Source organism: Talaromyces proteolyticus, assembly GCF_021365285.1.
Source record: "Talaromyces proteolyticus strain PMI_201 chromosome Unknown BGW36scaffold_11, whole genome shotgun sequence".
In the NCBI taxonomy this organism is placed as follows: domain Eukaryota; kingdom Fungi; phylum Ascomycota; class Eurotiomycetes; order Eurotiales; family Trichocomaceae; genus Talaromyces; species Talaromyces proteolyticus.
In genome coordinates, this window is record NW_025764287.1 from 895,015 (window position 1) to 906,966 (window position 11,952).

Here is an 11,952-nt window from a genome sequence, read left to right on the forward strand (position 1 = left end):
CCTGTGTGATATATTGACATCGCTATTGTCTCAAATATGCTTAGGCGAAAAAACGTCACTATATTTGTATGTGGCAGTTGTACGAATGCTTATTCAGTCGGGACAAATCTTCTATGCACAGATTTGATTGTTTTGGAGAGAAAATCATAGATTTACAGGCCTACAACATATTCCGACACAGAATATGATTATATTAGATCAACATACACGCTTCACAATGGCAAAGGATAATCGAACAACCGGCACTTCCCAAAGGGTCGTCGACTGAGTTACTAGATCTGGCCTAGTAAGGTGGCAGAAAATCTGCCAAGGGGTCCCTGATTTCTTTGTTTGGAAGCGGTAGCAACAACCCATCGTCTGATGTTATCACATCGAGTATGATAATATACACCCCTTCAGAATGTTCACAGACCTCACATATGAAATTTCTACTTAATTAATACAGCCTGAGTGGATTGGTGGTATGACTCCACGTTTGGGAGCCAAAGAAGGCAGCATTGGTGGAAGCCTTGGGTTTACTTCATCTTTTTTAGGCGCTCCTGTCTCGAAATTTTCATTTCATTACCGGTTATGTGTATTTTGACTTTACCTACTTTCGGATGGTAACATAGAAGGTTTGAAGCTTGAATGCAGCCGATCATCAAGCTGCGCCCGAATGGTCTAGTGGTATGATTCATGCTTCGGGTATCCTTGGGTATCCTCGCTCCATGCAAAGGAGTCGTTCCTGACTGTGTGAGGTCTTGGGTTCAATTCCCAATTCGGGCCTTCTTTTTTTAAGGTGTGATATGAAGTGAAACTTCTCAAAAAATATGTTTTTCATGTTAATTAATGACGATGAAAGCAATTGGGTTATTACAATATTGGGGGAGAAACTTTCCGACGCCCTCTTCTAATCTTTGTTAACTGCTTGCTCTACAACCCTCCATTTGCTATTTTGTTGACACGTGTGAATGGCGATATCTAAATCTAGAAGAAACTGCTGATTGGGTGGAGGACGAGGTTCCGCGGAGGAAGGCCGTGAATGAACTAAGTGGCCGTCTATTATCCTGAGATTCTGGGATACGTCAATCATGTTGGTCGGTGTATGCAGAAAGTTGGTTGTGACTCCTATGAGGTAGAGTTATCTCAGCTTTTCAGACGACTCCGGTGCTGCCCCACAGTGGAGCCTTTTCTGCCGTTTTGGTCCTTAACCGGAAAAACGAGGCTCCGCGCGCTGCGGAGATTTCGCTTCGCGAAGTACTAATCAATCAGAACAGCTTGCTGTAGGTGGTACGTCTCTGATTGGCCGTGTCGAACTTGGCGTTTCTTGGAGGATAAGAGAGTCTGAGAAACTGAGATAAACACGCGGGGTAAGCCGGGTACAGCTGAGACTTACCAAACCAGGATTAGTTTGACTGCTCACCAACCGCAGCAGGAATTACTACTATCGAGTATCGACGCCTGAGTTAGGACATTTCATGATGTAGCAACACCTGACTGACAATGTCCACTTGTCTGCAATCCGCTATCGTGCCAATTTCAAGTCTTCGTCTTCATAGGCGAATTAAATCTATTATTTCATGATATGACTACCTCGGATTCTGCATCTAGTCGAAATGTCGCTTCTCGACAGAAGAAAAGAAAACCTGCTAATCGGCGCGCGCTTAGTTGCTATCTATGCAGAAAGCATAAGCTAAAGTGTGATCGTCAAATTCCTTGTCACAGCTGCATCAGATATCAAAGAGAGGATCAATGTAGGGAAAATCCCGCCCCATCTGCTTCAGCCCGCATTACGTCGCGACAATCGCCTTCAATCATTGCTCCTGGATGCTTGCCAGCGCCGCCCAAGCCAGGAGGCGATTCGTTGCTAGAAATTCTAAAATTCCCGATGAAATACACCGTCAACGCGCTTGTGGAATGTTGTCAATCAAATAGTCGTCTGGATCCCGCATATACGACCTTGTTTCTTCATTCACGCTTTACGTTACCGATCCTGCTGCCACAATCCATGCCTATGGGCTCAGTTTTAGGCGATTCGAAGGTAACTTCGTCATCGCTGATACCCCGCCACATAGACTCCAAGTTATTCTGGAGAGTGCAGCTGGCATCACTCCTACCACCTCGAAAACTGTGCGACAGACTTGTATCGTATTACGTAGAGAATATCGACCTCATCTACCACGCTATCCACATCCCGAGTTTCCAGCATCAATACAACGCCTTATGGACGTTGAATACCGCTGAAATTGATCTCATATGGCTGGCGTTATTGCTGACAGTCATTTCCATATCTGCGCTCATGGCTCCTAAAGAATACGTGGAGACATTGGGCATTGCAAACTCCGCAGGCCATGACTGGGCCCATGTCTGGCATCAAGCATCTCGCCAGGCTCTACATACCGGTGAATTTGAGTTGAAGCCAACTTTGACCCAGCTGCAGGTGTTTCTATGCACTCAGATATACTGGCTAGAGACTAAAAATCATGAGATACTCAACTCGTAAGCCTCCTCCATCTGTTATTCTGTTCTCCATTGTTTCCCTCTTCCAAATTGTCTCTTATCATTCAACTTTGATGACATACACGGTACTTATCGTCTAATGTTGTCACTCTAGAGCTCTGGGACAGGCGGTACGGAACGCGCAGGCCATCGGATTAGACAAAAACCAACCTGGCAAAGATCGTCTTGATACGGAACTCAGGCGTCGTGTCTGGTGGGAGCTCGTGATTAATGATACGTACGTGCTTCCGGCTTCTCTAAACTTGACTTGAAATCTAGAATCTGACGTTTCTCAGTTATCAGGCTATGTGCCTAGGGCGTCCTCCTCTAATACATCCTTCATCCTCCGAGGTACCAAAGCCAGTTCATTGCAACGATGTTGATGTCTCTGAGACAACCATCACGCCACACCCCATGGAGGAAATCACCGACATGAGTGCTAGCATTGCCCAAATTGAGGTTTATATCGTGTTCCGTCGACTCTTCGAGGACAATGGTGCCTATAATTCGTCGTATGAATTTGTTCGATCAATCGATCGTCAGATTCAGGACGTTGTATCCCGATTCCCATGGTACTTTCAAATCAACAACCAAATTAATCTTCGCCATGTGTCAAGTATGAACACTATTTTTTGGCAGCACAATAGTTTGCATATCGGTATCTGTCTGCAGAGAATTCGACTGAACAGACCCTTTCTCCACGCGCGTATCGGTGAGTCATGGCTTGTTTGCGCAAAAGCCGCGCAAGATATCTTTGTTCCATACCGGAGAATGCGTGAGACCCACTTTACAGGCTTTCTAGGTTCGCCGCGGTTCACTTCGCTTGAATACGACGTTTATACTGCCGCCGTAGCAGTGGCGGCGTTTCTGCTGGTGGAACGGTCGTTGCCAGGACTATCCTCAAAATCAATGGTTCAAGACATTCAGATGGTGATATCAGACCTGGAACAAGTAGATCTTAGACCTATGTTGGCTGATGGAGTCAAGGTGTTGCGAAAGATGCTTGACTTATTTGAGAAGCAGGACCACTCTCCAGACTCACAGGCTCGTATCTCTCTTGTGAAAGAAATTGCGTCAGTCTTTGGTGGAGAGGAGGTTGCAAAGAAGTATTTGAAGCAGTCTCATAATGATCCACTTGACTCTACGAAGGCTACGACGGCAAATGCAGCTTCTACGAGGACGTTCCAATCACACTCGGGCCTAGAGTCGGGATTTGGAGCTGGAATCCTTTCAAGCTCAGAACATTCAAGTCCTGCAATGGGGAATTCATTTATGACCTTCAATGATTCTGCATCAATTGACTTTGAGGTTGCACTGGAAATGTTAAGCTTCGACCAGTGGTTAGACTATCCGATGCCTGATGGCACGTATGCACCGGTAGATCACTGGTAAATAGTAATAAACTTCTATGTGCTAAAACATAGGCAATCACGCCGAGTCATCCATTTTTCCCTGTGCTACGTCCACCTGAAAGACCTCATCCGGCTCGTCATACGACTCCCGATATTGTGCCATTAGTTGTTGCGCGGGGGGTGCAGTGTTGACGAAATCCTGGACTCGTTCGTCCGGAAAGGCATAGTGAAGAGCCACATATACAGCAGCACTGATAGACATACCGGTCAAGAAACAGATATAGTACAGATGTGTGAGGCCGATAGGAACTGAGACACTCGGAGTCACGTACGCAATGAAGCCGGGTAAAGAAGGTGCAACTCCACTGATCCACTGCATGAAGGGTCAGTAACCTGAATACTTCAAATTCAAAGAAAATAAATGCACTCATTAGCCTTTGAAAAGAAAGGACGTACCGCTACAACTGCTCTCCAGTTAACACCATAATTATACCAATAAATGCTGCTTTTATTTCCAATAAACAGGTCGGGCACCTTGATCTTGCGCTTATTGATGACAAGGTATGATGAAATCATGAGTCCAACCATAGGTCCTACAAAGACAGAGTAGCTGCTCAAAACGGTTATAAATGTTGTTGCAGTATTCACTAGCTTCCACGGATTGGTAGCGATTGAGATGATAACTGTTAAATATGCTCCGCGTCGGATATTGATATATTTAGGCCAAGTAGCCGCGAAATCGAACCCTATTATAGAACCCAGTTAATGATGCAACGAAAAGCAGGAATGCATGAGAACGGACCTCCCGAAAGAGCATTGCCAGGAACATTAACTCCAATCTGTGAAACTACCAGCGCCACTCCCCCGAAAAAAGCCGCCGCGCGTGAGCGAGAGCCGCCAGTCTCAATGACCGCACTCAGTAGGTTTGGAAGACTCCACATTGCTTCGCCATAGCGGTTCTGTGTGGCCGCAGTTACAAGTATTCCGATGACACTGCAAGAAATAGCACACAAAGCGGAGCTAATAATTTGTCCATAAATAGCATCTCGAGGTCTGCGCGCAAAACGTGCGTAGTCGGTCTGGTTCAGTATTCCAGCAGCGATACTACCGATAGTGCTAATGATACCATAGGCGATCATCCAGCCCGAGGTGGTTGTATTAGAGGATATTGTATCTCCAAATCCGCTGCTGCCCATTGTGGCCAGCGACCAGATGAGCAGTACAACTTCGAATACGAGGACGACTGCCGCAGAGCTATAGAACAGCATTTGCAGATTGTGTGGTCGCACATAAACAAAAGGCAGAGAAATAATCATGAATATGATATAGGCCACGAATTCGGCTGTGGTCATTCCGGTTGACGCAGGCATATGGTTGGGAATCCGGTCTTCAAGCGAAGGCCAAATGGCCTGCAAACAAACATAGATGCATTCGCCACCGATCCAAGCCTGAAAGCCATCTGTTTTATTGCGCATTGGTTGGATATTACTCATGAGGTAAAAGAAGGAGGATATCACAACTTACACCAGACTATAGAAGCTGTTAGCATAGGAATGACTGAAAAAACTTGAAGTGGAACTTACTAATGGAAAGAAAGATTCGATTCCAAACCACCCATTGTGATCCCCACATTCCCCAGACGTATCTATTTGCTACTGGGAATCCCACTAGATGATCATTATCAGCACTGATCCAAGGTTGAACTACGCGCATGCGCAACAAGGATTTCCAGTTATGGTTCTTACAATGATAGAATGCTCCCGGAAGCGAATTCAGAACAATAAAAACAGAGGCGATAATATTTCCCACGACAATGGCAATAATGGCTTGCCACCATGATAAGCCCAATGGAATCAGCGAGCTACCAGTCATATAGGTCGAGATGTTGCAGTTAATGAGTACCCCTGTATCAAAGACATCGGTCAGCCATTGATCCACGTCAAGAGAATATGCTATCAGAACCTCCATACAGTAGTAATTAAACGTCCAAAATCCCCATTTGCGTCGCCCTGCCTCGACAGGCTTAATATCGTTATTGATCCATGGATCTGGAATGGTGCCACCCTCGTGGGGGACTTCAAGTCTCTTCAAAAGCGACATGTAGGTTAGATACAATCAAGTCAATTGCAGCATATCGCATGCATGAGCGGCCTGAATATTTGTACTCCTTCGCTCATATATATTCATACCTAGGTGCTCTGTAATGGGGTTGTCACGCGTTTCCGATGATGATACTGAAGCGGAGAAGAGATAACGCTAACTTATCCGCATCTTGCTTTTAATTGGTGGATTTGAATTAGTCTCGCATTCGATTGGCGGACTTGTAGAGATAACATTAAGATCCGCTCTCCGTATCGTTCTACTACCAAAAAAGGGTGGAACTGTGTATGATAAGCTTTCTGGCTATTCGGTCTGTTTACAGAATGATTGGTGGGATAGAAACAGATGGATTTCGGAAGAGTCCGACATATTAAGCTAGTATAGATAAATATCAATGTTCACCAATATGTGCCGATAAGTATAGAGCAGGTTTCATAGTTCCTCGCCGCGTTTTGAGATCATAAGCCAACCCCGGAAAGGAAGATTTAACGATCAACATCATGGCGGTACATTCATACAGAATCGGTGTCGATGTGGGCGGCACAAATACTGATTGTGCTATAATCGACGTGACAGCTACTGACAATCCATCACGGGGTGTCTGCGCGTCCTGTAAAACCCCCACTACAACCGATGTCACCTCCGGAATATATACAGCTATTGTCAATGTGCTGGCAAAGTCACAGGTCAATCGGAAAGATGTTCAAAGTGTCTCCATTGGGACGACACACTTTGTCAATGCTGTCGTAGAAGCTGATCCTCGTCGGCTTAGCAAAGTGGCCGTGATCAGACTGTGTGGTCCATTCACCAGAGCAGTGAGTCTTCTTCATACTTTCCCTTGTGGTCTTTCAAATAATAGGTGGCTGATAATATGGGACAACGGAAAGATTCCCCCTTTTGCAGACTTTCCTCAACGATTACGAGATATCATGGCGGGTCCGCTTTTTTATCTTGATGGGGGTAAGAAAAATGGCTTTTGTCTACTTTTTAAGGCATAAAACAAACAATGCTCACCAGAAACTTTCTATAGGGCTCGAAATAGACGGAAGAGAAATCAGTGCCATTTCTCCCAAGCAGATTGAAGATGCAGTCGCCCAAATTAAGAAGGCTGGAATCTCCACCGTCGCCCTTGTTGGCGTGTTTTCACCCCTAGACCACCAAGGAACTCAGGAGGAAGCTTGCAAGAAGATAATTCTCGATTTGGAACCGTCTCTCTCAGTTGTCTGCTCATCTAAGATAGGAAACGTTGGTCTTTTAGAACGTGAGAACGCGACAATACTGAATGCTTCCATATTGAATCTGGCTCGAAAGACCGTGCGTGCTTTTTGCAAGGCCATGAATGATCTTCAATTGCATTGTACATTATTCTTGACGCAGAATGATGGTACTCTTACGGATGCGGCCACCGCAGCCGAGCTACCAATAAAAACGTTTGCCAGTGGACCAACAAACAGCTTGACGGGAGCTGCATATCTCGCCAATCTGGATCGTAGAATGGGAAATTCCGATATTGCTGCAGATACTCAGATCCTTGTCATGGACATCGGAGGAACTACAACCGATGTTTGTGCCTTATTGCCTTCTGGGTTCCCCCGAAAAGCGCCAAATTTTGTTGAGGTTGGCGGAGTCAGGACGGCGTTTTCCATTCCCGAGGTACTGTCCGTCGGTTTGGGTGGTGGCAGTCTCATCCGAGTAGATGAACTTTTGGGTACTGTCGCGGTTGGACCTGACTCAGTTGGCTACCGTCTTGGAAGTGATGCTTTAGTATTCGGCGGTGATATTATGACATCGACAGATATCGTAGCCGCGAGTGGCAGTGCAGATATTGGCGATGTATCCAAGGCTAAGCATATCCCTGACACAATACTTGTCAAAGCACGAGCGGGGATTAAGAATATACTGGAACGTACCATCGATGATATGAAGATTTCCGACCTGCCTGTTACTCTCCTTCTTGTGGGTGGTGGCTCCATTATTTGTATGGACTCTCTCGATGGTGTAGCCAAATGTATCATTCCACCTCACCATGATTCCGCTAATGCTGTCGGAGCAGCAATTGCTAAAGTTTCTGGTGAGGTGGATGTCATTGAAATTCTTGAGAACAGAGATGAGAGAGTTGTGGTAGAAGCAGCCAAGCAGCAAGCTATCCAGGCTGCGATTGCGCGTGGAGCTGACAAGAATGATGCTAAAGTTGTCGAAGTGGAGAAAATCCCATTGCAATACGTCACTAACAAGGCTATCAGGTTAGTAGTCAAGGCTGTCGGCAAATTGAGCACATCAAATCTCGCAGCGAACTCCGTATCAGAGCAGTCAGCGAACACGGAGTGGCTGTCAAATGATGACGCGCAGATATCGCAGCAGGAAACAGAAAGAGATACAACTTCAGCGATATCTAAAGATCAAACTTTATTGTCGTCAACAAAAGATTTCACTCCTATTGAATTCGTTTCATACAGGCCGGAGGTATTAAACAATGTATGGTATCTCTCCGCCATTGACCTGGAATTCATTGCCACTGGTACCGGAGTTCTCGGCACAGGAGGAGGAGGGTCTTCGTATCTAGAGTACCTTCAGTGCCTTCACTGTCTGCGATCCCCTGAGTCAAAAGGACGGATGAGAGTTGTAGCACCCGAATACATGAAGGACACCGATGTATGTGTATTTGGATCCTGGTATGGTGCACCAAGTGTCACAAGCGAACGACTCCCTACCGGATCAGAAATCATGACGGCCATTGATTACTCAGTTCAGTTATCAAAGCACTCTCACTTTGAGGCAGTAATCGCCGATGAGATTGGTGGGGGCAATGGCATGTCGACATTTCCAACCTCTAGCTTTTATGATATCCCAGTCATTGATGGCGATTTGATGGGGCGAGCATATCCCACGATGGAGCATGGTGAGTTTATAGGTGATAAGATGTGTATGAGTCGCGTGTTGCATTCTGACACCAGCATCTAGGGATACCGTATGTTTACGGACATCCGATAACACCTTGCGTTATAGCAGATTCTAGGAATAATGTTGGCGTTGTGATGGTGAGTCTTCAGCCAAGGCATCGTGTTATATGTGGACTTTAATATTCAAATGAGTCTGACAAGGTTATACAGAGTGCCGAATCCAACAATCGGGTTGAAGGGATGCTGCGATCCCAATGTGTGAATCTCGGTATCAAAGCCGCCGTCGCCGCCGTTCCGTTGACCTGCGATATCATCAAAGAGTATTGCATTCCGAATACTGTATCACAAACGTGGTATATTGGCCGAGCGATTCATCAAGCCCGGAGATCCAAGACTAATATCGTAAAGTCGATAGTACGTCTATTTCCCCTTACAATCATTTCCTTATGTTCATGTGCTCTCTCATTCGTATAGCTGCTAATAAAGTCCCTTACTCAGTTTGATATCTCACCCGGAAGGTTACTATTCAGCGGAAAAATCATCGATGTTAAAAGAGACGTCAGCCGTGGATACACAATGGGTCATTGTACTATTGAACCCTTGACAGGAGATGAAATGGAAGACTTCAATGAAATCCATTCGACAAAGGAAGAAAACGAGAAGCGCTGCATAGTACTCCCATTCCAAAACGAGTTCCTATACGCAGCATATGTCGAAAATTTAATTAGTGCAGACGACTCATCAAAACACGATGTAATTTGTTCGGTGCCGGATCTTATCTCGGTATTGGGAGCCGACGGAGAGGCCCTTGGAACCCAGGAATTGAGATATGGACTGAAGGTGGATGTGATTGCTATGGCGGCGCATCCGCTGTGGACAGCTGATGAGAGAGGGTTGAGAGTTGGAGGACCTGAAGGGTTTGGTCTGGATATGGAGTTTAAAAGTTTGGGTCCTTATCAAAAGCCGAGGAGTGTGATCGAGGAGTTCAACACGAATCTGCAGCCTTAGACTACCTATATGTGTAATCTATCATATACACCGGTACACTCCATCGAAGAGATATTTACCCTTATTCTGGCCCCTCCAGCCTTAGAAGTAGCCATTTATCCCACTTTTTCTCTTCGAGGTCAAAATATGCCTGGTTTAGAACCTCGTGCGCGGGACACCTAGACTGTATTGTTTTGTCAGGGGTGCGCGTTCACCAGAACTTGGATGATAAAAAAAGCGCAAGCAAGGAATGTATTGAGTAGCATAAATTTATCTAATGCAAAAAAAGGGCAACATGTTTCCATCTATCTTCCTTTTGCCTAGACCGTTTGAGATGACTCGTCGATCTGGACTTTGAAGTGCTTTGTTGCCAGGCCGTAGCTTGTTCTTACAGCCTCGCTCGCGTATACTCTCATCTCTTTCTCATATGCCGCCGTCACACCGTCATTGTAACCACCAGCCTCGCGGAGCAATCGTCCCAATAAAGCCGAATCTCTCACGGCCGTGTTGGCACCAATGCCACCAGCTGGTGTCATTGAATGTGCCGCGTCTCCAATAACGGTGACTCGAGGTACATTGGGCCATTCTGGCACGCCTCTGGGGGTGGAACAGGTAATCTTCCAGAAAGCCGCTTCTGATTCATTCATGTCATCAAATAAAGGCTTGAAGCGGGGATGCCAGTCATTCGTGAGCGATTTAGCAATATCAGCTGCCACCTTGCCAACAGTCGTGTAGTCGTCATTCGGCGCCTTGATGACGCCAGGCACGGAAGCCAAAGTCCATCCAAATTCAACATTTGGATCACCCATATCATCTGGACGAACGTTTGTGATGATAGAGATCCCACGTCCAGGTTTTGACTGGTCAAGGAGTCGAAACACACCTTCACCTAGACCTTTGAATGCTGTTGTAGGTGCTTGTCCATGTATTCCCCTTGCTCCCGTGTCGAAAACTTTGAGCAGACCGCCAGACACCTGCTTAGCGACTATCGACTTGATGCCATCACCCCCAACGAGCAGGGCCCCTTCAACCGATTTCGTCCCATCGGCAAAGATGGCGCGAACGCCACCATCTGTCAATTCGTACCCTTTAACGTGCTTGTTGAATTGTACAAAGTCCTCGCACCCTTCCATGAACAGTCTTCTCATGTCACCCCTAGAAATGCCCACAATCTTCCCACCCCGCGACCCAAGGGTTTCGCCGCCTGGGTTCTCCTCTAGTATCTCCCCTGTGACAGCGTCGAAACCCACAAATCCGCTCCCACCTGTTTTCCCACAGACGTCATAGAAGCGCTGAAAAGCTGGCGGATCGAGGACGGATTCAATTGCATCTAGACCCTCAGAAGAAAGACGCAGGCGGTAACCCTGACCACGGAAAGAGATTGATGCATCGCGCTCAAAGACTTGAAATGGAATATTTGAGAGCAGCAGAGATCGCGCCAGGAGAAGCGAAGCCAATCCGGCGCCGGAGATGAGAACAGGTTTCTGCGTCATAATGAAATTTGGTCGAAATGATTTTTACGAGGAACTATTAGAATATACAATACGAGTTTAATATTCTTACAAGAGGCTTTGGCTTTTCAGTTAGTTGACTTGTATGCAGTGGAATAGTTTCATTAATAATCATTTACTCTGACTTAATAATCATATGACTCTGATCCGTTGCAACATGAGGCTAGTCAAAATATAGTCAGTTTGGTATTTTACCTATCACTTCAATGCTCCTCATACATAATTACACTACAAAAAATTGATGTCTAATAGATGAGTACATGATATGCCTTAATACTATAATTAGGAGTAAATTTAACTTCATCAATGTAGTGCAAATATTGTAAGGAAGGCGAAGGCACGATACGTATCACCATAACAGGTAAAATACTTAACTGACTATTATTTGACTAGCCCAAATAGTAGCGCCTTGGTACCGGGGCTGGAATTAGAGATAAGCTATGTGGTCAACACGGTAGTTCAAACTACTGAAAGCAAACTACTGAAAGCAAACTACTGAAAGCGTATTGAAATATCAATCTCCATACAAAGCGATACTCCAAGGATGGCAGGTCCAAAACTACCAAAATATTCAAATAATATCCGACCGTCGGCGGAGTCATCGCACCCCTGATGGTCGCTTAT

At 45.7% G+C, this 11,952-nt stretch overlaps 4 protein-coding genes and 1 non-coding gene across 5 annotated transcripts; 3 read left to right on the forward strand and 2 right to left on the reverse strand.

Moving 5' to 3' along the window:
* Positions 1-649: 649 nt before the first annotated feature.
* On the forward strand, positions 650-765 carry BGW36DRAFT_t63. Its single transcript has one exon. It is a non-coding gene; the product is annotated as a tRNA-Pro (tRNA).
* A 799-nt stretch (positions 766-1,564) lies between these two features.
* Positions 1,565-3,870, forward strand: BGW36DRAFT_304428 (fungal-specific transcription factor domain-containing protein; the record flags this gene model as incomplete). Its single annotated transcript, XM_046211969.1, has 3 exons — positions 1,565-2,478; positions 2,594-2,716; positions 2,775-3,870. 3 exons carry the CDS (start codon positions 1,565-1,567, stop codon positions 3,868-3,870), a joined length of 2,133 nt encoding a protein of 710 aa, XP_046068110.1.
* Positions 3,871-3,906: 36 nt separating this feature from the next.
* BGW36DRAFT_303553 (putative allantoin permease) lies at positions 3,907-5,930 on the reverse strand (the record flags this gene model as incomplete). The annotated part of the gene is made up of 6 exons (XM_046211889.1): positions 3,907-4,203; positions 4,287-4,576; positions 4,633-5,289; positions 5,414-5,497; positions 5,576-5,734; positions 5,801-5,930. 6 exons carry the CDS (start codon positions 5,928-5,930, stop codon positions 3,907-3,909), a joined length of 1,617 nt encoding a protein of 538 aa, XP_046068111.1.
* Positions 5,931-6,430: 500 nt separating this feature from the next.
* On the forward strand, positions 6,431-9,838 carry BGW36DRAFT_303736 (uncharacterized protein; the record flags this gene model as incomplete). The annotated part of the gene is made up of 6 exons (XM_046211909.1): positions 6,431-6,745; positions 6,818-6,890; positions 6,961-8,829; positions 8,892-8,968; positions 9,041-9,244; positions 9,329-9,838. The coding sequence occupies 6 exons, from the start codon at positions 6,431-6,433 to the stop codon at positions 9,836-9,838; spliced, it is 3,048 nt and encodes a 1,015-aa protein (XP_046068112.1).
* A 59-nt stretch (positions 9,839-9,897) lies between these two features.
* BGW36DRAFT_387029 (uncharacterized protein) lies at positions 9,898-11,420 on the reverse strand. The gene has a single exon (XM_046217063.1). It carries the CDS (start codon positions 11,308-11,310, stop codon positions 10,138-10,140), a length of 1,173 nt encoding a protein of 390 aa, XP_046068113.1. The 5' UTR covers positions 11,311-11,420; the 3' UTR covers positions 9,898-10,137.
* Between the last annotated feature and the right edge of the window lie 532 nt (positions 11,421-11,952).